The sequence below is a fragment of the Poecilia mexicana genome, unplaced genomic scaffold (assembly GCF_051168715.1).
Source record: "Poecilia mexicana isolate PSO_F unplaced genomic scaffold, ASM5116871v1 scaffold_13, whole genome shotgun sequence".
Lineage (NCBI taxonomy): Eukaryota > Metazoa > Chordata > Actinopteri > Cyprinodontiformes > Poeciliidae > Poecilia > Poecilia mexicana.
In genome coordinates, this window is record NW_028263382.1 from 25,900,401 (window position 1) to 25,925,896 (window position 25,496).

At 39.3% G+C, this 25,496-nt stretch overlaps 2 protein-coding genes across 3 annotated transcripts; one reads left to right on the forward strand and one right to left on the reverse strand.

Moving 5' to 3' along the window:
• The first annotated feature begins 807 nt into the window (after window positions 1-807).
• On the forward strand, window positions 808-10,000 carry mre11a (MRE11 homolog A, double strand break repair nuclease). The gene is made up of 20 exons (XM_015005107.2): window positions 808-904; window positions 1,453-1,523; window positions 1,977-2,109; window positions 2,223-2,383; window positions 2,480-2,567; window positions 2,682-2,823; window positions 2,906-3,020; window positions 3,957-4,142; window positions 4,229-4,400; window positions 4,492-4,572; window positions 4,646-4,775; window positions 5,316-5,416; window positions 5,518-5,688; window positions 5,774-5,833; window positions 5,908-6,085; window positions 7,084-7,176; window positions 7,278-7,324; window positions 9,281-9,342; window positions 9,430-9,526; window positions 9,650-10,000. Exons 2-20 carry the CDS (start codon window positions 1,504-1,506, stop codon window positions 9,689-9,691), a joined length of 2,079 nt encoding a protein of 692 aa, XP_014860593.2. The 5' UTR covers window positions 808-904; window positions 1,453-1,503; the 3' UTR covers window positions 9,692-10,000.
• A 308-nt stretch (window positions 10,001-10,308) lies between these two features.
• Window positions 10,309-23,732, reverse strand: tmprss4a (transmembrane serine protease 4a). Of its 2 annotated transcripts, none has more exons than XM_015005111.2 (13): window positions 23,531-23,732; window positions 14,818-14,881; window positions 14,342-14,467; window positions 13,980-14,132; window positions 13,753-13,876; window positions 13,541-13,660; window positions 12,993-13,036; window positions 12,333-12,489; window positions 12,013-12,179; window positions 11,617-11,712; window positions 11,378-11,514; window positions 11,094-11,249; window positions 10,309-11,014 (listed from the first exon to the last, which is right to left on the reverse strand). In XM_015005111.2, the coding sequence occupies exons 2-13, from the start codon at window positions 14,822-14,824 to the stop codon at window positions 11,003-11,005; spliced, it is 1,299 nt and encodes a 432-aa protein (XP_014860597.2). In that variant the 5' UTR covers window positions 14,825-14,881; window positions 23,531-23,732; the 3' UTR covers window positions 10,309-11,002. The 2 variants fall into 2 exon arrangements, with proteins under 2 accessions (XP_014860597.2, XP_014860596.2); XM_015005110.2 differs by lacking the exon at window positions 23,531-23,732 and adding an exon at window positions 20,749-21,111.
• Window positions 23,733-25,496: the final 1,764 nt, after the last annotated feature.

The following is a 25,496-nucleotide window of genomic DNA, read 5'->3' on the forward strand; positions in this document are numbered from 1 at the left end:
ATAAACGCTGCAGATTTAGAATTTAATTCGCCGAATTAAGGAATTAATGTAAGTGCACATCGGATTAAATTTTATATCGTGTTTTGCAAGCAGTAGTAGTAAATGCTTGTATGTGATTTTAATTTATTATTATTATTATTATTATTAGTAGTAGTAGTAGTAGTAGTAGTAGTAGTAGTAGTAGTATATGCTGTTGTTTTTGTATTATTTTAACTATTGCATAATTACACATTGTGCTTTAAATGCATTTAAATGTATTTATTTGTTCACCGCTGAAAGTATTACTTTTCTCAACTGTGTAGTTTCATTTGGACATCCAGACAATTTCAAGAAAATGATTAGCAGTGTATTTTTCTGCTATTCTGTATTATTATTTGCGTTTTGCTACTGTAATGAATGTTTAAAGTGAGAATATATCAGACCACCATTAAAATACTATTTGTAATTCAGAACCGCGGGCTTAATGTACAGCAATTACATTAATTTATTTAAAAAATGAAAGTTGAATTTCACATTACCCTACTTTGTGTGTCGTGTTCACACACAAAGTGCGTGAACATTTGTGTGTGAACATTATATTGCATTGTTTTTGTATGCCTTCCAACAAAAATACCGTTGTCAATAAAGCGAACGTCAAGTATCAAATATCGCTTTGCGGCGTCTATTCTTCAATGTCTATACAGTTTAGTACGCGAGGAGAAGGTTCAGCGGCGCTCCTACTCGGATAAACCAAGCGACCCACTAGTTTTGCGGAAATGTAGTTCTCTTCCTCGGAGATTGTTGTAGATCGAGCTTGTGATCGCCAAGAATAAAAACTACAATAACCGTGAGCAATCTAAAGGGGGGAAATGACGTTTTGCAAGAGTTACCGGGATTTTCAGGGTAAATAGAGACTTCATGGGAGGTTGGTGGCAAGACTTACAGTTTCATCCGTGTTTTATATGTTTTGTGTACTTATCAAGCCAATGTTACGCATACATATTAAATGTTAACTAAAGCTAGCTTCCATGCAAAGAAAGCTGGTGCATTGCACCATGGGATTTTTAAAAATGCTAACTTTACTATCCCCATGCTACATTATCATTGAGTCACACGCTTCTATTAGCCATGGCCGCCACTTTAGTTATTGTTAAATAGCATGGTGTTAGTCCATACAACACTGAATTGCTATGTTTTAGAAGCTATTCGCTATAGTTATTCTTTCCGGAAGTAATTTCATTTGACAAAAATCAGGCTTTCTTTAAAAAGATAAATAAAAAAAGATAATAACGTAGGCACTATGACTTTATGACTGATGGTTATAAAAGCAAAAAAGTTAGAAAAGTTGAAAGAAATCGTGGGATCTGAATGAACAGAGGAGGTCTTAAGAAGCAGGATGCTTATATACAACTGGATTTCTGAGAATCGTTTCCCATGTCTATAATCTACTTGTCTCTGTTCTGTTCTCTACAGTGGAGCCATTTGTTAACGTGCCAGCTTTTGAATAGAGCCTCTTGTGTCGTCATGTCTTCAGAAAACACATTGTAAGTTTTCCATCCAGTTTCCCTTTTCCTTTCTGAAAAATGCATCTCCACCACATTTTAGTTAGATCATACTCTTTCTATTTACAGATCATTCCTTTATCACTATTATGCTTCAAACCTCTTTGCACTGGTCATCTGTTGGTATCAAATTAAAGGTGGCAAAGTACAAATTAAATTTATTCATACAGCTCCGACAGATGTTGTCTCAAGGAACTTAACAAAAAAACAAGTAGGACATCCAATGTATATAGACTACAATCATGCTGACGGATTTAAACTAATTACATATAACACAGTTAAATAATGCATTCAAGTTTAGTCAAATTTTTCAACTTGTAGAGGCAGCATCTCCTCCTGAATGAGAGCGTAGCAACAGTGGACAGTTGATTGTATTGTGCCTCTCTTAAAGATCAAAGCTGTGTTTATCATCACATTTCGTTTTCACTTTTCCAGGGATGATGAGGATACATTCAAGATCCTGATTTCCACTGATATTCACCTCGGTTACCTTGAGAAAGACGCGATTCGTGGCGGCGACTCCTTCAACACACTGAACGAAATCCTGGAATGTGCCAAGGAGAATCAGGTGTGTGCGAGTTGCCGCGATCTGGTGCGGAAGTCAATATTTACATCTTGTTTTGTCTGAATAATTTTTTTTTTCTCTCCTGCCTGATTTATTTTTAATTTATTTTGCTGCAGGTAGATTTCATCCTGCTGGGTGGGGATTTGTTTCACGAGAACAAGCCGTCAAGACGATGCCTGCACAGCTGCATCACTATGCTGAGGAAATATTGCATGGGCGACTCGCCTGTGACCTTCAACATCCTCAGTGACCAGACCATTAACTTCAACACAACACAGTCAGTTTTTTTTTCTTTTTTTTTTCTGTTGCCCGCCTCTGGGGGTTTTCCATCAGTGTTGCATATGTACCGAATGAATGAATCATTGTGTTGCAGGTTCCCCTGGGTGAACTATCAGGATGAAAACCTGAACATTTCTATCCCTGTCTTCAGTATTCATGGCAACCACGACGATCCAACCGGGGTGAGTTCCTTCTGCTTGAAAAACGACGAGTACATCAAATACAAATGAATCCTGAGTAATATATTTTATTTCGTTTATCTGTGTGTTCATCCTTAAAACGTCTTTTATTTCAAGGCGGAAGGTTTGTGTGCGCTGGACCTGCTGAGCGCGTCTGGTCTCGTCAATCACTTTGGTCACTCTCACTCTGTGGAGATGATAGAGATTAGTCCAATCCTCTTGCAGAAAGGCAGCACCAAGCTGGCCCTGTACGGTCTTGGTAGGTTTGGGTTTCCCACTGGTTCCTATTTGTTAAATTCTCATCTGCTTTGTACCTAAATTTTGTATGAATGCCTGTTAAGGTTCGATCCCGGATGAGCGCCTGTACAGGATGTTTGTCAACAAGCAGGTCACCATGCTTCGACCCAAAGAGGATCAAGATAATTGGTTTAACCTCTTTGCGATTCACCAGAACAGGTGTGTCCTCAGACATGAGTGATGTGAACAGTTTTAATTTAGTTGGTAGAATTTGTATTGGAACAAACACAGTGCCTTGCAAAAATACTCAAACTAAAAAGTAATTTAGTGACACGTAAGATAATTTACAACATTTTGTGTTTTTATTCAGCCCCTTCTGCTAAAATCTATAGTCAGTATTTTAGGTTTGAACTTTAACTGGGCCATTCTAACATGTGTGCAGCCTTTAACCTAAACTATTCCATTGTCTCTCAGGGTTATATCACCGGAAGGTGATCCTGAGAGACATGCTAACTAAGCATTAATGGCAGGCTGTTGTAGTGAACCAGCTGCAGCAGAGAGAAAGGTGGAGAGTGTGAGCAGGTGGAGAGTGTGAGCAGTGCATACATGAGAGTGATTGACAGTACTGAGGCCCTCCTCCTGGCTGTGATTGGTTGTTTCTGACCCAGCAGTGTATTATCTGTAGTTAGCACCGTAAGAAGGCAGAGGAGCTTGAATTTTTTTTTTCTTTCACAAATTATCTGTCTCATACCATCTTGTCACAACAGTTAAAAGTTACTAGAGCTTACCATGGGCCCTTTGGCTGCTTCTTTGATTATGTGTTTCTTTACTACCAGGCCTGTCAGATCAGGTTCACAGCCTTATCTTGCATAAGCAAGCACCACCTTTGATTAGTTGAGTTTATATTAACATGCAATATTGAATTTAAACGCACTCTTAAATGTGTGTCTTTTATAATGAACATGTTTTCACCTTATCCTACTACCGTTTATGCGAGGAGCGGCCATATTGAAAAGCAACGTCAAACTGTTTTAAGGAGTGGCCAATTGAGAAATACGTTATTTCTGCTTTTTTTTTTCTCTCATGTTATTTATAATCATAAAGGTAATGCGTTGTTTTCAAAATGAGCAGTATTTGTGCCATTTTTCTGTTTAGGAGTAAACACGGTCCCACAAACTACATTCCTGAGCAGTTCCTGGATGATTTCATCGACCTGGTTGTTTGGGGCCATGAACACGAGTGTTTGATTACTCCAACTAGAAACGAGCAGCAGCTTTTCTACGTGACGCAGCCAGGAAGCTCTGTAGCCACGTCCCTGTCGCCTGGAGAGGCCACCAAGAAGTAAACACACACACACACTGCAGGAAATGTTTTATTGTATTTTGAACAGCTGCAGTTTTCAAGCCTCTGCCGTTGTGCTCGCTTAGGCATATAGGACTGCTTAGAGTCAAAGGTCGTAAAATGAACATGCAGAAGATCCCTTTGAAGACAGTCCGTCAGTTCTTCATCCAGGATGTCGTGCTGGCCGACTACGAGGACCTCTTCACGCCTGATACTCCTCAGGTTACAAAGAAGGTGGAGAACCTGTGCTTTGCAAAGGTAAGCGACGTTCGTCTTAAAATGCACTGCGCTGGTTTAAGATTTCACTCCATCCGCCTCTGTTAATCTTTCCCTTCTTGTCCATACGCAGGTCTCTGAGATGTTAGAGGAAGCCGAGAGGGAAAGACTCGGCTGTCCGCTCACGCCGGAGAAACCTTTAATCCGACTGAGGGTGAGCTGAGTTCGGCACTCATCTTTACGTCAGCGCTCGTCAGCGAGTGAATTCCCCTTGTTCTTGTCTCCAGGTGGACTACAGCGGAGGTTTTGAAACGTTCAACACATCTCGCTTCAGTCAGAAGTTTGTGGACCGCGTGGCTAACCCAAAAGATATAATCCACTTCCTCAGAAAGCGTGAGCAAAAGGAGGGCGTCAAAGGTCGGACTTCGCCTAAATACGTTTCTGCTGACTTTTCCTTTTTGAATCCACTCATCGGGCATAAATTGAGGAATTTTATTCTTTTATGGATGCATCTCTGCTTTCCTTTTTCCAGAGTATTAATGTCACAATCATTCCCAAAAGCTTGATGTTGACCTTCTTTATCTCTCTGGGGTTGTTACCTTGTTGGAAAACTCAGTTGTCTCAGTTCATTTTACAAAATATGAAATGTTGCCTAATGAAGGCACGGGAACCCAATTTGACAATTTTACATACAAACAAAAAAATAAATGTGGACGTCAACGGCTTAAAATCCAAGAAATAATGACATTCATGCGAATGATTAGTTTCTAAACCTCTGACTGGAACCATATTGGATAAAATCAAGTTAATTAAATTTGAAACAAAATTAGGAAATAATCAGTCTTGCTTTTTTTTTTTATACACCGTTAGTGGATTCTTTCGTAAGACATCCAGGTATTTTATACGTTAAGAATGTGTTATTTGTTTTATGTATTCATTATTTATTGCTAATTTTAGACGAGTTCAATGTCGACTACAGCAAGCTAGTAAAACCCGCTGCTGTTGAGGGACTGAGAGTGGAGGACCTGGTTAAGCAGTACTTTGAAGCGGCTGAGCAGGTGAGTAAACATCAAATGAAATGCTGACGTCACTCGCAGGATTTCATTTTTTCCCAGCGCTTCGTCCGATGTTGCCACTGTGCGTGTGTGTGTCTTCACAGAAGGTGCAGCTGTCCCTGCTGACCGAGCAGGGCATGGGGAAAGCCATCCAGGAGTTCGTGGACAAAGACGAGAAGGACGCCATCGAGGAGCTCATCACCTACCAGCTGGAGAAGACGCAGCGGCATCTTCAGAGCAGAGGAGTGACCACAGAGCAAGATATCGATGCAGAGGCAAGACGGGCAACCGGAGAGCAAACCGTCGCGTCGTGCGGCGCCGTCACAGGTGGTTAACTGATATTTTATTTTTTTTTTTCAGATTCAGAAATTCAGGGACTCCAAGAAGAATACGACTGAAGAAGAGGACGACATCAAAGAAGTAGGGTAGAATACCAACCGGGCTTTTTCAGACGACGCGAAGAGCTTGTGGTTCACTTTGCGTTTGTGTCTCAGGCCATCAACCGAGCCAGAGCCCACCGGATGGAGCGCGGTGACCTCGATTTGTCGGACGGGCCCGCAGACGCCACCATGGACTCCGACGAGGACTCGGGGTCGCTTCCTGCTCCGAGCCGAGGCAGAGGACGAGGAGGCGGTAGAGGGCGAGGAAGTCGGGGCGGGGGCAGAGGGAGAGGTGAGGGTCCCACGTGGAAGTCAGGAGGTGCTTTTGTCATATGCAGTGTTTTGTTTGTCAATTCAACAACAAAACTTAAAACACATCTAAATACAGCAAAGACATTTAAAGAGACACGGCTGCTACTCAAGATGTTCATGTCAGTCAAATAAAAATAGAAAGTTAAGTTTTGTTCAAATTGAACAAAATTAGCTTGACTTTATTGAACTAAAATCCAACTTTATTCTCGTTTCACACCAGTATTGCAAGTTGCACCTTTCACCATTAACGTATCTCTGCAAATCGGAGGACTTACCTCATGTTAATAAAGTAAATCTGGCCTAAACCAGCCGTGCTCATAACCATATTGGTTTGTGATTTACTTTTATTTGTTGTTACTCTCTCTAAATTCAGCTACCATGTGACCTTGAGATAAATGGCTGCTGCCATCCAGTCAAATTCGTAACAGGACCTATTTTTATCAGACACCTAGGAAGTCTGGCATTCATAACGATATCTAATACCTTCTGCTCACTGTTTTCATACAGGTGGAGACCTTTCTGCTAGTTATTCACCAGGCATTCAGTGAACTATAGCAGTTGCTGCCAATTTGTTCTGTATTTATGTCGGATCTAATTTACTGAAGAAGTCCACGTAGCCGGAAAGAAAGCTAGTTTCTGATTTCTGGATTTGAATATGCAAACCAACTGGAATTTTTTGCAAATGTGCCCTCGACACGTCATTCAGGCCGGAATCTGGGCGTGGGCCGACCGGGAAAGTTCTGCACAGTCAAATTCAGAGCCTCAGGCCTCGGAAGGTCACCCGAGTTGCATAAAGTGGTAAACAAATAAACCAGCACTGGAGTCCTGCAGTGAGAGTCTGCAGGACTCTCACTGCAGGACTCCTCTTAATAAAGCGCTTACCCAAATTGTCGTGAAGAACTTTCCATCTAATTCTGCGTTGCAGATGTGTGTGTGTGTTTTTGTCTCAGTAAATCTTATGTTCTTTGTTCTGTCCAGGTTCTGCTGCATCAGAAGCAAAGCCGGCCGGTCGGGGTCGGGGTCGTTCCCAGAGATCAGCACCAGCATCTCAAACCAGAAACATATTTCAGGGTAGAGGGGACGCTTCATTCATTAAGAATAATCCGCTGAAATATTTTCGATTATTTCCTATTTTCTCAATGCTATGTCTTTTATCTCTTCCCATTTCTCAGCTTTTCAGGCTACGTCCCAAAGATCCACTTCTTCTGCAGCCGAAGAGGTAAATTAACGAATAAGCGTCCGTTGAGATTTTTTGCTTTATTCACCAACTTGAATGGATTTCAACATTTCTTTATTGCTTATGTCTCAACTCTACTAATTTTAGAGTTTATATCGGGACAAAAAAAAAAAAAAAAAACAAGCCAGTGTCCAAGTCCAGTCTGACCCAAGTAATTAACTTATCATAAGTAATTAACTTTAATTACAGGTGCGAGCCTGAAGTCAACCCTGCTCTTGTTTTTAGAGTGTAATTTGAGTAACCAGTAGGGCTGTTGTAAACGAATATTTTAGTAATCGAGTAATCTATCGATTATTCTTACGATTAATCGAGTAATCGGATAAAAAAAATTTCTAAAATGAAATATTGGTAAATCTGGCATAATACCGGTGTTACTATCAGATATCAATGTCAGTCCAATTTTTCATATTTGAGCATCCCTAACAGTTGCTTTTTGTAGTTTAGAAAACTAACCTGTAACAATAATAGCTCACTTTCTAAGTTAACCAGAAGAAAAGTTATAGAAAAATCTGAAATTATATTGAATTTAATAACAAAGAGGCAGGCTCACAAATATGCTTATAAAAATGTCTACAATCCAGCTTTTAGTTTATGTATTCATCTTCAGTGAGTTTAATAGATTAATTAAACTCACCTTGCCACCTAACCTGTCACGCTTTGGGTTTGAAAATACGGGAAATGCCGCCTGGACTGGGAGGAGAGGGCGAATGAACGAACGTAAGATGGAGGGGAGGAAATAGACCAGCGGACTGACGAACCGTTAGACCGGGGGACGAACACGGGGGGAAGCAATACGGGATATTTACGACACCTTCACTGGTCACACTCAGAAACTCATCTACCAGCCATGTACGATGCGCTCCGCCACCCGTTTCTTCAGACCGGGATATGAAATTTATTGTGCGGTTCGTCGGTAAAGCTACATTTACACGGTAAGCATCAGCTACTCAGCCGCCCGCCCTGTTCAGTCTATCCGCTCACCTCAGCGCTCTTCCCGCCGTTCGCTTTCAACCAGCAGCCCCGGAGGAGAAATGCTGCCGTACTCCAGGCATCCCCCAGTCATGTTAAGGATGCTTATTGGTTCCCCAAAAACGATAAAAAGTCGGGCATTATCATCAATCAATAAAATCCCCACGGGCCAATCTTGAAGATTGGACTTTATGCCGCTGAGACTTAGCTTTTGTCAACAACTCAGAGGCGGAAGTGAGAGCTCCGCGCAACGCAAATGAAGTCCCGGCCGGAACACGGTGCGCTAACTAATAAAACATAAATTAACGAAGCTTCGAGGCAGGTAAATTTTCCTCGAGGAATTTTAGTAATCGAGGTACTCGAATCATTCGAGGAATCGTTTCAGCCCTAGTAACCAGTGTAACTTTAGCTTTGTTTAGCAACTTCCAGCTCAATTTTGTCACTTGTAACCGCAGGGTGACTCATCATCTGGGATGTGTGACTGATAGGAGCAGAGCAGGGCGGAGCTGCATGTTTTACAGTCTTAACAAACATCTGCACATTACTGTCTTTCTTTCCTCATCATGATGAACTGCCGAATCAATTATTAAGTAGATTAACACGACCTTATATTGTGTATTTACATTTGGTCTATTCTTTGCTGAATGTTTTGTAGGTTTTTGAAACTCGCCACAGAAGCCTGAGATAACCTGACCATCGAGCAAATAATTTTGGTCTGACCTGGCCCGAATTTTGTTTCGGTGTCGGGCTCGGACTGTAGAAATTGTCAAATGAAAATTTAAAAAAAGAATAAAAAAAAAAAGACATCATGAAATGGGAAGTTATAACAGAGAACCTGGCTAAAAATAATTATAATAATAATTAAGTCAAAAAATAAATTCTAGAGCTTACCTGTCACATGGAAAATATTCCTGCAACCTTCATAAACGTAACACATAATTCCTCTCCGTGCTGTTCGACCGTCTTCAGGTGATCATAGATGACTCAGACGAAGATATACCTGTAATGAAAGCTACCAGGCCGCCTCCAAGGTTTGTGCTACGCTAACATTTAGCAGAGAAAAGCCACAGATGCATGCCGTTTTTCTCGAAGCTGAATTCTGTTCCTGTCAAACACAGATCATCATCGTCATCATCGTCGTCCTTCCCCAAGTTCGGTTCTCAGAGTCAGAGTCAGACCTCTCGAGGAGTTGCTTTTGATGACAGTGATGAGGAGGTATGAAGAAATATGGGTAGTTAGATTACTCATAGACTTTCCACATTTACCTCTTTTTATTTTGCAGAATACAAACTAATCCTGGCTCTTTTATCTTATTTGTTTTCATATGGATGAAACCAGGACAACCCGTTCAAAGGCCACAGCCGTGGTTCAAGAAGATAAGCACATCAATCAGTTGTGTTTAGTTCAAAGTGTGTGTGTGTGTGTTCCTGCAATGTTCTTCTGTCTTCTTAAATGATGACAATGATTAACTCAGTTTTACAGCCAAAACTGCATGGGGTGAAATAATGGAGCATCAGTTTCCTGTATTGTGGGGTTTGAAGAGTTTGAGCAGAGGAGTTTAGAACATGTCAAATTTGCACCTTCTTGTTTGCTTTCCATTTCCCGGAGGGCTCCTGCTGATGTGAATCTTTTTTTTTTTTCACTGCCCTTTCTAAATATGGACAAATAAAGAGATTTCATATAAAATTACATACATCTGTCCAAGATGTTTAAAATCACTGCCAAGGTTTTCATTCCTGATTTCCAGTTGGTTATAGTCGACTAGATATCCTGAGAATCAGTTTGACCCCCAGAAGTAACGTCAATTGAAACTTGATGTGTTGTCAAATGTATAGAAACTAATAAATTTTACTAATTTGTATTAATTTAATTTCATTAAAATGTTTCTCAGTTAATCAAAAACACCTTAATAATAGGAATGAACTAATATTGAATGGTTAAATACTTTGTTGCAGTGGTTTGTTCACATGTGTGAAGCAGACGAGAACAAAATGAAAGACGTTAATTTCCCAGTTTTATTTTCACTTCAACACAGCCTCCAAGGTGAGGAAAAGTTTATCATATTTACAGACTATTTACAAGTATATGTTAAAACCAAATAAATGTTAACAGTAACAACATTTAATTTACATGGAAAGGCAAAAAATTATTTGACCTGCACTTTTAAAGAATCCATAACGTGACGTGAGTCACTGTGATACAATGAAATGCTATTTTTTTCAATTACATTGTAAAATATCTTTGCCTGTAAAAATGCATTACTAGGTGTTAAGTGGAGAGAAAGGTCACAAATCCAGCACCATAAAAGCATCCCTTATTGCATAAAAACACACGTCACTGAATCTGCTCTGACTGGCTTGTTTTGCCAAAAAGTGCTTCCAGATTAAAGACAGAAAAAATAAAAGCTAATACTTTTTGAAACCTTAATTAGGCAACAGAAAGAAAAAACAAAAAAACACACGTTCCCTGAGGTAAATACAGACATAATGGCACAATCTGTGAAAATGAATATGTCTGCATCCGTACTTATGTGGCTGAGGCATAATGCAAGTGTTTCATTAACAGCAGATGTGCATATTCCGCTCCTCTTATTTCCATACAGCAGTGCTAAAACAAGAACTTTGAGCTTCACAGTCCGTCTCGGGTAAAAATGCCTGAAATCCATGTAGTGGCTCTAGTCACAGTGGAACATCATGAGTTTTTCTGAAAAAAATAAAAAGAAGAAAAAACTGATGTAATTGAAGCTTGCAAAAATGGAGCTTCCTTTGTTTGCGTGCAGTACCTCAATGACTGTATAGATCCAGTTGAGCATGTCATCCACGTTGCTGTAGACGCCAGGCCGGTTTTGCCGAGCGCAGCCGTCACCCCAGCTCACCACTCCCACCAGATTCCACTGACTGGAGGAGGAAAGGTACACCAAGGGGCCTCCGCTGTCGCCCTGCAGTTTTAACCACAACACAAATGGCTCAGTATTAAAAAAAAAAAAACTCAGACATTTGCAAGAACAGAACAGTAATGAATCGTCAAGAAACTCAATTTATGCATTTAAATTGACCCCCCGACTACCTGGCAGGAATCCACGCCTCCCGCCAAGATGCCAGCACAGATCATCCTTTGCGATAGATCGGATCCATAAATACCGGAACATGTGTTTCGACTGATAATCTCGATATTGGCCATTTGCAGTCTAGTTGCAGTTTTCCCTGAAAAGGTAAAACAAATCTGCTGTAGCGTTAGATTACCAAAGGAAAACTTTTTTGTTTGTTTGTTTGTTTTTCCTCCCTTGGTTCACGTAAGAGTCTCACCATTTTCTCTCAGCAATCCCCAGCCTGTGACAACCACAGGAGCCTTGTCAGGAAGGGGGAAGTCTTTAGGTGGGAGACACACCGGCTTGCGTTTGTCTGAACATTAAGAAAGTTACAAAGGCGAGTTGAATTAGCTGCTTTTCAAACATGTACGATTACCATCATCAGAATGCGTAAGAATCTCTACAGAGAAGCTGTCAAAAAAATAATAATTTATCAGCTTTGTTGATTTAAATTTAAAATTACATTGCAGTTTAAAACACTGAACACTAGATGTCAGTAAAGGGCTCTTGATAAATGTTCAGAAATCTCTTAAAGGTCACCTGACCTTTAAGAGATTGATCTGAACATGTTCAGATTTTGCGTGTTTTTAGGTGTACAGCGTTAAAGTCTAACCTCCCACTGAGATCGGGCTGCTCAGCCTCATCATTGCCAAGTCGTAGTCGTTTGTATCTGTATTGTATTGATCATGGATTATGATCTTGTCCACAGAGGAGGTTCCAAATGCGGACATGAATGTCTCTCCTGACATCACTGTCCACCGGCTCACCTCTTTGTTATTGCTGCAGGGGCCCGAGAATAAAGTAGGTAGAGAGGTAGAGAGAGAGAGAGAGAGAGAGAGAGAGAGACAGAGAGAGAGAGAGGTAGGAGGAAGGGGGTTTAATATTTCATGGCAAACCAAAATCCACAAGAAAAACGGCTGTGATTTTACTAACGTGAAGCAGTGGGCGGCAGTGACAATCCAGCGTGCTGACACCAGTGAGCCTCCACACCTGTGCCCGCCATTATGCAGGCTGACTTGCCAGGGATAATCCTCTATATGGGCATCCACGCCACCAACGATGCGATCCACACTGTTCACCTGTCCACAATCTGACCAATACAGCAATTTTTAGGATAAACAGTTTTTAACGACAACACCCACTAGCAAATAATTTTTTGTCCTGCTCTCTAACAGTGCTTAATTTTACATCATAAGGTTGACAAATTATCACATAGTGATCACAAATGTTCATCTTGTAATACTTGGTATTATCTGTTTGATAAAGGTGCATATTAAAAGTATGTAACATGTAGAGGAACAAGAGGGCCGTTTTATAGTATTAATACCAAAGGATAAAATAACAGAGGCGTAGATGCAAGAAAAACAATATCTATAAAGATTGATGGCAGACGGGGCGATGTGAACTCTTAGTATCCTAGCAGCAGGGATGAACACAATGTGTTATGACTTTCTAGGGGTTGCTTAGGCCTGCATGTGTGAAACTTGTCACCTCTAATGCTCATCTCCACTGAAACCTATTTAATGTCATGAAAACCCTGCAAACAATGCAGTCACACGACGACACACTGGGTTTTCTAAAACCAGAACTCACCTGAGCACATCAAAGAGACCACAGATCCAGTGCGGCACACGCTGCTGTTTGTACAAAGAAAGAAAGGGTGATAAGCCAAGAGCGGTGTATGCTAATGTAACCGAAAGCAACTTAAATGATGGACATGTAGGAATAATCTTTCCCCTGCTTCTCTAATTTTAATCCATGTTGAACTATGCCTCAGTTTTTGTTCCGTTTTGTCGGGGTAAAGCACCTGTTTGTTCACTTTAGTAGAAAATGCTTTTGAGGAACAAAAACTGGACTTTTTCTTATGCATTACAGGAACAGAAACTTTGTAAAGAAAAGACAACAAGAGTCAAAAAGAAAAGTGGAGTGAAGGGGAGTTTTTGTACAGTAATAGCAGATTAATATTTATAGTATGTTAACTTTCGTTTTGTTTGTTTTTAATAGGGAGATCTTTTGGCCTGCTCAGATGGCTTGAAACCTCAATTTGGCATAAATCATCCCTGCAAGTGCCACAAACAAACACGACTTTTTTCTTCCTTTTTTAAAAAAAAAAAACATGAGGAAAACTGTGTTGTTCTCACCGGTCAGTGGTTGCCTGATGTACTGGTGTGCTTCCACTCCCGCTCCAGACTGCTGTGAATGGTCCAGTTTGTAAAGAATACTGCAAAGTGTTAACGTCGACACTTTTGCTTGTTGGGGATCTGTTCACGGAGAGTAAAGGAGAAAGGGGAGGCTCTATGTAACCCAAGACCAAACAACCAGTTTCTTAAGTCGTACTATCGCTAAAACTCACTTTGTGTATCCTAGTTGTTTGCAAGTAGTCTCGGTGTGCTGTGCGGTCCAGTCGTCGTTGCAGACGGTTCTCCACGTTTTGCCATTGAACACTTGGAGGACACTAGCAGCGGAAATTAGACGCACTGAGAGGACGAGAAGGGGGGACAAAAAAGTCACAATTTCGCTTCCAAGCTCTAGTTTTGCTTACAGGATAATATGTGAACGTGTCGGGTGTTTCTGTCGTACCTGGGAATGTGCCGTTTGCTTTGAACTCTGACGTACAATAAGCCTCATCCTCTCCATCATAGCAATCAGCGTGCCCATCACAGGATTTAGCGAGTGGGATGAACTTCGCCGAGCGTGTGCAGTAGTAGTAATGGGTTTCAATTAGCTTCTTAACTGGAGGGGAGAGGAGGCACATGTGAGAACGGTAGAGCAGAAAATGGGTTAGAAATGTGTGACGCTAAATCCTGGAAATGATTCTTCACATAGAAACATTTGTTCTGCTGAAGTGCAAAGGAAAGTCTCGTTTAAAATAGCAAACTCGTTTGTTATCCTCAAAAAACAACATTCATAACGTGTAATGTTATCGGGAATTGGGGACTTACTAAAATATCCTGCAATGACCAGTATGGCCAAAATCACAACTGCCATCAGAATCCAGATTATTTTCTTTGTCCTTGACATCTTTGCTGCTTGAGGTTTTGAGTTCGCCATGGGTTTTTGTTGAGCATCTGCAAAAAAGCAAAGCAAATAAATTAATAAATCTGAATATCAAAGACAGAAAATTAAAATATAATCAAGAACAGTGATCTTTGACTCCAGTCATCCACTGCATACTGAGGAGGTCAATCAGCCATTTGATGCAGGTGTGTTGGACCAGGGACACATCTAAACACTGCTGGACAACTGGCCATTGAGGACTGGGGCTGAAAGGGCCTGAACTAGGACTTGTAAAGGAGCCAGAAAAGGACCCCTTGACTGGGATTCAACAGTTTTTCCCTGCAGTTTCAAATGTTTTAGCTTCCTGAGCCCACATTTGATCTATTACTGCAAAACAACCAGAGATGGTCTCTTAACTTACTTGGCATATTCGAATTAAGTGGTATGTCGATATCCGCTGCTTCCTGAAAGGATGTCTGAGATGCCTGAGGACAGAAGACAACAGACATCACATGAGCAACAGGTGTCTGTGAAACCAGGGCCAGATTTCAGAGGACGTGTGGCCCGGTTTCAGTGCTCTACCTGTAAAAGTTCTCTTTAAGCAGATTGAAATTACAGCTAAGCCCAAAATTATTCTCACCTCTGCGAGAGTCAGACTTTTAACTGTTTTTAATTCAGCTTAGACATTTATTCCTAATAAAGACACAGGCAACCTGCAAAAGATAAGCCACTATACAACGGGTATCCAAAAAAAACAAAACAAAAAAAAAACACTACATTTGAATAAAAAGTGTTTATGACCTAAATCCTTAATTAGAATTGGAACGATCAAAACCTTTTTGTAATTTTTGATTCATTTTTGCAAGTTTACATTGGTAAAATAAAAAAATAAAAATCTAGCCGTTCATTTGAAAGGAGGTTTTCAATCCAAATAATATAAATATTCATGTTTGCATCTAGCAAAACAGCAGTCAGTGAAATGTGCAAAATATGTGAAGCCTGACTTTTATTTCCACCAAGTTGCTTGGCTGTTATAATTTTCAAATAGTTGTTTATTTACATAAAATACCCTTGCTGAAGTCTAGCCTTGGGTATAAAGCATGAAGTTTAACTTAGGAAAAATTATACAATAAGAAAGGAGGACTGAAAGCCTTTCTTCAAAAACTGTCAAGAACAGAAAAGAAAGCAAGACAGCTATGGTGTGTTTGTTTATAGGTGCAAAACCACGATACATGGAACATTTTTTTTTTTTTTTGCGCAAAGATGAGTTGTCAAATTACCACAGTGTTATTTTCTGGTTTTCTATTAGATGCAATCAGATCAGTCCAACCCCACACTCAAAAGAACACTGCAGGTTCCGCAGTGCATGTGCTGCAATATGTATATATGTATATATATATATATATATATATATATATATATATATATATATATATATATATATATATATATATATATATATATATATATATATATATATATATATATATATATATATGAAAAAAAAATCAACATTCAATGATCTAGTGTGAAAAATTTAAATCACCAAGAACTGCTTGGACGGATGCAATGCTTGGTTGGCTTGGATCAAAACGTCATGCATTCAAACTCTGCCTGACGATATTTGAGCAGTAGAAAAAAAGACATTTACTCCCAACACCTGTTCGGACTTGTTTGCTGGGATACCAAAGCTCAGAGAGGGAGCGTCGTAATGACCGAAAAGAAACATCAGTAGAAAAAATAAAAATAAAAATGTGGACGTTATGATGTCATTTCACTGCGTTAATGTCTTACTCTACAAATGTCATCCAACCAAACTGCAAAGTCTATTAGCTGTGATGACTGAGCTGTTTGTCTGCAACACATTGTGGGGAAAAAAAGCGACACTGATGCAAATCGATGTAGAGCTGCATCTTCGACCACAGGAGCCACAGGTTGAGGGCTTTTGGCACTTGATGTTTGTCGTTAAAAGGCATAGGTGGAGAACAGCAACACAATAGCATCGACCCTGCAAGTCTCTACATGGTGTACCCGACCAATTATGCAGATGTGCACCTGCTTAAACAAACCAAGCTGAGAATGTTTTTTTTTTTATTGTTAAAGATTGTCACAGTAAGTTGGCAAGAACAAAAGCTTAAGACTGGTAGATTTAGTGCCAAACCCTAATCCCCCCTGGGGATGTCATTTCAGATGTGTTTCTGCTCCAGCACACAAAACATGTTTGCAGTGACATAGAGGCCCGTACAGGTTAATATTTTTTCGATTAATATATTTAGTAAGCCACAGATCCACTTGTAGTTCTGGAGTTGCAGGTTGCAGACTTGTCGATGGGACATGGACCTGGACCTGGGAACTCTTCTCTTGATCTCATTCAGTTTTTCTGGTTAAATGAAGTCAAAATGTTATAAAATCACCAACTATATTTTTGTCACAAATTAGACATGTTGACTAGAACCTGCACACTGTTCACCTTTTGAAATGTTTATCTTTCTGCATCTGACCAGACACACACACACACACACACACACACACACACGCACACATTCACTTGTTCAGTGATTCAGATGTCTGATATTGTACCTAAATCAGTTTAAAACTAAATGTGCAAATTACTGAAATGCACCTAAACAACCATTTACTGGACTGACACCTGGAAAGCTAAGGTAACATTTTAGCATTATTTGTATGGCAACCAATAGTAGGATTAATGAATTGTTAATATCAAAATCCTTCAGCTGCTCTACTCAGCTATGAAAGTTCTGGCTGCAAAGATCTAGAGTCCAAGGGGTTTTTTTTAGTAGAAAATTTCTACTAGAAATTATATACCCTAGAGCAGAAAAAATGCCCAACCTTTTTGGATGACACACCCATCTTTAGTTGTTTTATGAAAGCTAAATTAAATGTTAGCTTCGCTGACTGAGGTTTCAGCAAACCAAATATTGTATGAAGAAACAAAAACAAACTGGAGATGCCTGTTTTGTCATTAGATTAGCTGAACAAAGAAACCCTTTCGACTGGCTCCCAACATGAATAGGGAGCTTCTGGATATGGTTTTTATCAGGTGAACACAGTTACTGGGATGTGATAAGATCCTATCAACTGATCTTTAGCAGGAAGCAAGCAAATGATACATATATGTTAGATTTTAATGTCTTAGTTTTGATCTTCATGTAAATCTGAGAATGGAGACATTTTATGGGGGCAATTAAACAAACTATTAGGAGGTAAATGGAGTGAAATTTTATCTCCCCATTGGTGAAATTCTCCACTTTTTGCTCTCAAAAGTGGAAAACTTTGCTTTTCCGGTCATGCTTAGACTGTTGTAACCAATTAAGCTAAAATATTGCACCATTCTAGCCGGGCGGGTTTGACTGAAGGATAAAAAAAAACCCCGTAATTAACCAATAAGAAAGGCATTTATGTTATTCTAGATCTCTACAATGTTTGTAATGTTGGCGCTATAAATAACATGAGCCTTTATCCAATCTACAGTGTGTTGCCCAGCAACTATTGAGGTTCTTCTGAACATCTGTACAGCCCGACGCGAGATCTGTAGATGAGATCGATAAGTTCTGAAGGGAGTTTCAACAAGTTCGCTACAGCTGACTCCACAATCCAAGCCAAGTTTAGAGGCTGAAACAAACTTTACAGCTTCAGGGTTCTCAGTTCTTTCAATCTGAGGATTTCTTTTGACACGTCGATTTTCACCTTTGAACATCGCATGAGTTTCTGGACTCAGTCTGTCCTAGGTGTTCTGGTTTTATTTTTTTATTACATTGCAGATAAATTCTTCGCTGCCCGTCTTGAGACCAGGCAAAGATGCGTCTGCTTGCAGAATCACTGATACCCATCCGCTGCCGTTCCCTAGCAAGCTCTTCACTGGCGGTAACGAAATTCCCGGTGCGTCACTTCCTCGGGCGGCCTGAAACTTTCTGAAAAGCAGCTTAACCTCTGTCCTCGATGTTCTTAATTTGATAAATGGTTGAGTTGGGTGTGATCTTATTAGAAGTAGCATATTTGCATGTGAGGCCCTCTTTTATGCAAAGCACTGAATGAAGCCTGTGTCACCGTGGTGGTAACCATTGTTGGCCAAACAACAATGCTCTCCAGCACCACTCCCTTTTAAAGCAATCATTGCGTTTTTCAATTTGTTAAAAAAAAAATACAAGAGTCGATTTCGAATGTAGTTATTCTTCAAATCGACTTAATTATTCATAACATGAGAACAATTCATGTTTTATCAGGCAGCATTAACTAATTTTAGTTCTTCTCTGACGGAGCCTTGAAGGTAGCACTATTGCAAGATCGTTTGTCTTTCCTGTTTTTCCATATATGGATTCTATGTAAAAAGAATCATGAAAAATATTTTGTGAATTTTTAAGATGTATACACACTTAGTAATGGCTTCAGTCATCACGAAGATGTCCTACGGCTATAGCTTCTGAGAATTAGAAATTCATTTGAATCCAATTATATGTCGGTAAAGTTCACAGCTCTGCAGCTGCACAAACTGACATACAATCCTGTTTGATCTGTGTCGAGTGCTCCGTGTCTCTTGGGTAATAAGGAAGTGTCAACAGTGAAAAGACAACAAAAGTCTAATGCACAAATAAAGTACAGCTCATTTTGAGCTTGTCTTAAAAACATGGAAGTAAGTTTGCGCTTACAAGTAAAATGATCGTAAAATATTATATTAGAAAAAGGGGAATTTAAAAGGAAAACAACAACTGCTTCCACAAGTTTGCTGTTAGGAGATACTGTTAGGAGATTATGTTGCAGCAATCAAATACGAATTCATTTCAAGGCTGTTTCTCGCAAAAAGGTAGAATTTGTTCTCTGGCAATCAACTTCTCAGAGTCTCATTAATCATTTTTAGCACATAATGTGCAAACACATGATTTAAGGAACTATTCGCTTTGCCCCTTGTTCCACATTTTAGCTTGCTCTACTAGTTTTTGACAAAGCCTTTAGATTGCAATCATATTTACAGCACAAAGACATTCGAAAGACCTGTCATTGCCCTACATTTAGATTTGTTTGTTACAAGACGCAGAAAAAGCTCACTCAGATATACAGACAGAGAATGTTGCTGAACAGGTTTTTTGTACATTATATTCTGTCACAGCAGGTTTTGTTGATAAGACCCTTTGAGGCATTTTGCAGCAGAAATGGTCACGTGTATAAAGTGAAGACGACTTTATACACATCTCAAATATTTGTGTGAGGAATTTTCCAGTCAAAGAGTTATTTTATCGTACTTTTAATTCTCTTCTTTTTTACATTACGACCTTGTCAATTAGTTTTTTTTTTTTTTTTTGTAATGCATCGAAGATGGCTGATTTCCTTAAAACATTGATGTTTAGGAACAAAAATAAAGTCTCGTTGTATTAGGAACTTCAATCTAGTTTTAGAAAAAAACATATCATCAATAAATATCAATACATTCGAACAATGAAACACTTATCAAGAAATCAATGTCATGTTAAGAAACGTTGCGGGTGTACAGCCCAGAACAGTTTTCGGAAATAAGATTTTTCATCTCGATGAGTTTCTTTTCCTGGTTTCAATCAAACAAACAAACAAATTATAACAGGAAACTGGGTCACCAACACCTGAAAGTGTACAATAAAGTCTGAGTATCGAGAAAACGGAGGGGATGAAACTAGTCATGACAACCTGGGAAACCAGAAACATGGCTGTAGAACACTAGGAATTGAACAAATGATTTCTGAGAGCAGTGGGTTGTTTTTGTTCCCCGAAATTTCATGACACACTCGGCACATTTTGTAAGACAACATCTTAAAATAACACAACGACTGACAAACCTGCCTGTGAGTCACACACAAATCTCTATTCTTTTTTTTAAGTCATATTAATCCAATAGATAGTTTAGTTAGAGTTTTTTGGGAAGCTATCCAGCTTTAACAAAAGCAAGTATAATTGGGTCATTTGAAATCCTTGGCAGTTCTCTATTAGATAACTGTGTTCACTTAGAAAACAAAAATATTTCATCTGAATTCAGCTGAGAAAAATGGCCATTTGAGAAGCTATGCAGGAGAATGGAGAGCTGAGGGCTATATCTATATCTATATATATAGATATAGATATATATATATCTATATATCTATAGATATAGATATATATATATATAGGAAGTATAAATTTAGAAGTTTTTACCCAACTACACTACAGAAACTGCTTGATATGATTCAACCTAAGAAGTCACCACATTTAATTTTGCAGTGTTTTCAAGCTTGTTTCAGGGATGCGGTCAAATAGTCAGATCAATTATAACTGCTAGACAGCTGCCTTTAAAAAAAAACAAATGAACAGCCGTGTATGCTATACTCACCCCCATGATGAACTTGTCCTTTTCGGTAAATACCGTACCACTGGCCCTTTCCTCAGTAGCTGCTGTCCTCTATATTCTCCTTCTTCTGCCTTTTGTCACTTTTTCTTTTTTTTTTTCCTCCACTGGGTTTTAGCAGGAAAACCAGGAGCGGTCCTGCCCTGGTCTCCCTACCCAAATCAATCTACACCTGCGTAACTGAATCTAGCTTGAAGGACGCCTGACCTCCACCTCCGTGATCCCAAAGCTGTGTTAAAACGTCCCGGTGTGCGGAGCCGAGTGTTGTTGCTGCGCAGTTCAGAAAGGAGCTTCTTTGCTAATAGCCCGAGGTCTTCTGACAGAGCAAAACTAAATCCAGGTAACTCGACACTTTAACCGTCCCACCTGCGTTTCCACCGTGTCGTCCCTCCTCCTCTGAACATCTTAACTGACAACTTCAAAGAAACACCTCCAGCATTTTACTTTGAACGAGGTCTTATATTTTTACGTGTATTCTTTTCTTTAGTGCTTATTAGTCAGGATTCCCTGAATTGACATGAACTTACATTTAAAAAGCAGCACGTTGCTTAAATGCAAAACATGTCTGCAACTGCACGCTGTTGCTTAGGCGTGGCCGCTTGCTTTGTTTTGACAGTAATATGCTCAGCTGGTATCAGTCAGTCGGCCTGACTCACAAACCCGAGTCAGGTGAACTTTTGAGAGATGTTCGTTTTCACCTGTGCATGTAAACGTAAGACGCTTTAAACGACCGGGTAAATGTATTGTATGAGATGGTTATGTATAACTTTAAATGTATAACTTTAAGCTTGGGCTCACATTTATTTCTCTAACTGTGAGCCCCTTTTTTTTAAATCTGAAGAAAATGTGGTAATTCTTGAATAAATGTAATATTTATTACTGTGTACAGGTATATCTTTTTTAGATCAGATTTACTAAAACAATTCATTGTTTTACTTATTTTTATTAATTTGTAGAGCACATGTAATAGCAACTTTATATTCTGTTTTTCTGATTATTTCCTAATTTTTATGAAACTCTTTTTTAATAGAAGTAGCTATTTAAGACTCTTACACCAGACTTATATTTCCATCCAAATAAACAAAACTGGCTACACTTAAGGATGCAAATCGAGAATCCCTGCTTAGTTTTTCAGTTTTAAACCTATTAAGTGGCCTAAAGAGCCACACATATCAGACTGCCAAGACTGAGTTCATAACAAACTGTTACACCGCTTTCAAAGAGTTTAATTGCCTTTCAGGGACACACGTCACATTTCTGGTCACTCTTTTATTTGAGTTAATCCAGTGAGAATATTATAGGAAAACAACCGCAGGCAACCAGATAGAGGGAGGGGGGAGGAATCTAGGTTGGACGTTTGAGAAGTGAGTGACCAGGACGGCAGAAGAGAATGAGCCTTTGTTGCAAACAGTATCAGATAGTCTTTACTGATCTCAGATACCGGATGCTCACTTCCAGTATTTCCTCACCTAGAAAACTTCCACCTCTCGCACCTGATGACTCATAAATCATTCTCGTACAAGCAACCTCAGTGTGATCGTAGCTGTGAGCCTGCACTATGAAAGCCTGGATGAATACAGTTTTTGTAACTAAAACAAAAGGTCTTACGGATATCTCTCGGAAATGAATCGCTTCTAGGCTGATTTACGTTTTTTAACAGCAAAGTTCACATTCGATCTCTGCAAAACGGCTTCTATTAATCCAGTTGTTATTCTGTCACGCAGTTTCCACGATGCATCAGAGCTCCACCCCAGTGGAATGAGTGGTTCTGTTTTGATGTGTTTGCCTGAGCCCAGGAGATCAACACGCGACTTAAGAGTTTAGATCAAATGACGTAGCATTTTGTTTGTCTCTGCCCCTGTCTGCTGTAGCCAGATTAATCTCCAAGCAGGTCCTGCATGGTTCCACGCAGCTTTTCTCCATTTTGTGTGCATAAACTGGGGAACGATTAGTACAATTCCAAAGGCTCCCCCGACACGAAATAAATTGTTTTATTAATAATAAAAAATATATGTAGGAGTCCACAGCCACAATTAAATGAATGGTATCTTCACCTTGCCTTGTATTTGGCAGTAAAAGTTAAATGCTTCCACTCCTGGACCAAAAAGCAGACATCCATATTTACTGAAATCCCCCTGTGCGCGTGCGTGAAACGCGACTTTAGCGTAGCGGTCAGCAGAGGACAAGAACAACAGCGACAAAAACCATGCTGCCTAGGATAAAAGTAAAATCAAGTTTTCAAAAGCAAGGCAAAAGAAAAAGAGAGGTTGTATAGAGTCATATATATATATATATATATATATATATATATATATATATATAATGTGTGTGTGTTCATACCTTATACTTGCCTCATCGGATTTATTTTTCAAATGGCATTCAGATTTATTTGTTAGCTTTTCATAACTATCAGATTTACATTCAAGGAGAACAAACAGTACCCTTTAAAACGAATTACAAAACACTCGCTGAAGGTTATTTCCGTGTGAACAGTTTAGTCATTCTGATCAGAAAAGCAAAGAAACAGTTAAAGTTTGACAGAAAGAGACCAAAGTTTGAGTTGTCAGACTCAAACCTGTCACAGTCCACATGCCATTCATTCTGCTCTTCTCCATAATTATTCCATCATTGATGAAACACACGCAGACAATTAACTTTGCAATATCAAAACAAGTTCAAGTTTGAATTTGGAAACGAAGGAGGAAGCAATTAAAAACTTCTTAGTAATTACCTTTACAGAATCATTGTCATTACAGTTTATGCTCACCTGCCACGGAAGATTTTTTTTTTTATTCTGTAGGTGCTGGTGGATATAGAATCCAAAAAGTATCAAGAAAATTGGACAGAGATCAATAGTTCCTGTTGGAGAATGTCTTTTCCTCTGAGGACCTTCAGAACTGACATTTATAGCTTCAACCAGCAACTACCCTCCAATGTTTCTTCATCCCACCACTCCGCCCTCCTCTTCCTGCAAAGCAAACACACACACTCTCTCTCTCACTCTCTCTCTCTTTCTCCCTCTCTCTCTCTCTCTCTCACTACATCCTTGAACACACACAATCAGCCCTCTCCCTACATTCTACCCTCCCTCTCCCCACTGCCGCCCACCAATGGAGGAGTTTTATCCTTTGTTTTCGCACTTAGGCGTAAATTTTGTGAAACTTAATATTGGGCTTTAGACACCTTGTGGGAAGTGTGATTTGAAAAAAAAAATCTTATCTCCATGGTCAAGTATTGACCCATATGTCTTGTTTCCACAATGTAAACACTTTCATTAAAAAAATAAAAAAATAGGTCAAGCATATTGCTTGACCTATTTTTTAAATTAAAGTTAGTTCCTCTTTGGATTCATTAAAACTCATTTTATGTTATTGTTTTATACAGGGATTTAGTTGTGGAGGTTTTACAAAAAGCCTTGGGACTGTTTTTCCTGTTCTAATCTTGTAAAGGGCGTGTCACGCCACTTCTTGCTGAATGGGTGGATTTACAGTATAAGAAAAGCCGTTAACCCCTGCTCAGAAATGTGAAATATGCTACTCACTATTTATCCAAAGACGGGTGAACGCAGCAATACCGATTCATGAATAATAGCAGAGGGATATGTGATATCTCATAGTGAAGCCTGGCAGCCTTATAAGCTAATATTTCCCTAGTATTTGAAAAGGATCAGTTACATTTTCCTGTCATTTCCTTGTGGGGTTTTACTGGAAAAACTGGAAACTTGCTACCTTGAAATAAGATAAAGATTTTTTTTCCTGTAAAACCCTCTACTTGTTCTTACTGTAAGTGTGAACAAAAAAGCAGGGGTGATTTTCTTTACCCGTCTGTCTACAGCTGATAACGTGACAATAAGAGAAAGAAACTAGTTTTCAGAAATTTTACTAAAGTGAAGGTGACAATATTCATTTGACATAAATAGTTCAGTGGATACCTAATACACTTTAAAACACTATTCACAGCTTTGGACAAAAACAAACAAACTGAAGAACAATATTTGTTGACGTGATACACGTATGTGAATAAGTAGATGCATTACAAAACCTGAACTAATATAATCTTTGACTTGTCGCATGATAGAAGGGAAATTCACTATGCAAAGCAGGATGGACGGTGCATAACTCCATCCAGCTGGCCACACTTGCTATATTCAGCGGAAATATCGACATTTGCACGCACTGCCTACATTTATATTTTGCAAATGAGTTTCACTTGCTAAACATGACATGATTAGTTTGTGAGAAGAAAATAAGAGCCAAATAAAGGAGATATGTTGAAGAGCACAATGTCCTTTTCCATACTGACAGTATTTTTGCTTTTTAATTCAATAACACATTGAGACAGAGTAATGTGTTTTCTGTGGTTGCCACTGATCTAACTTTAGGGTATGGAGCCAGTGAGGTTTTTACATACTGATAAATTCACATGATAAAAGGATAGCATCGAAGGTTTTTTTCAATCGATGGAAAAATCTGAAGCCCGTCCATCATTTTGACAGATTACAATTCACACCCCGGACTACACTTGTTGCAGATGTGCAGACACTTCCAACTTTACGCACAGAGTTCATAAAAATAAATCCATTATGAATATCGTCTCTGACATGGACAGTGAATTAAATGTAGCCTACTGACTAAGAGCTGACAGCACATTATGGGCAGGACGCTTTGGAGGACGTCTGGTTCAAATGCCATGTTCTCTTTATGAGAATGTTGTGTCCATTTATTATTTAAATG

Bases quoted from the DNA above. Each gene is read 5' to 3' on its own strand.
- tmprss4a (XM_015005110.2), bottom strand. The intron at 12,490-12,992 runs GTGAGTTCTGGT...TGTATTGGTCAG, and splicing joins GGTCTCTTTGATGTGCTCAG to ATTGTGGACAGGTGAACAGT. The intron at 12,180-12,332 runs GTTAGTAAAATC...GGGCCCCTGCAG, and splicing joins ACTGCCGCCCACTGCTTCAC to CAATAACAAAGAGGTGAGCC.
- mre11a (XM_015005107.2), top strand. From the start codon at position 1,504: ATGTCTTCAGAAAACACATT. The intron at 4,401-4,491 runs GTAAGCGACGTT...GTCCATACGCAG, and splicing joins AGAACCTGTGCTTTGCAAAG to GTCTCTGAGATGTTAGAGGA. The intron at 5,417-5,517 runs GTGAGTAAACAT...GTGTCTTCACAG, and splicing joins ACTTTGAAGCGGCTGAGCAG to AAGGTGCAGCTGTCCCTGCT.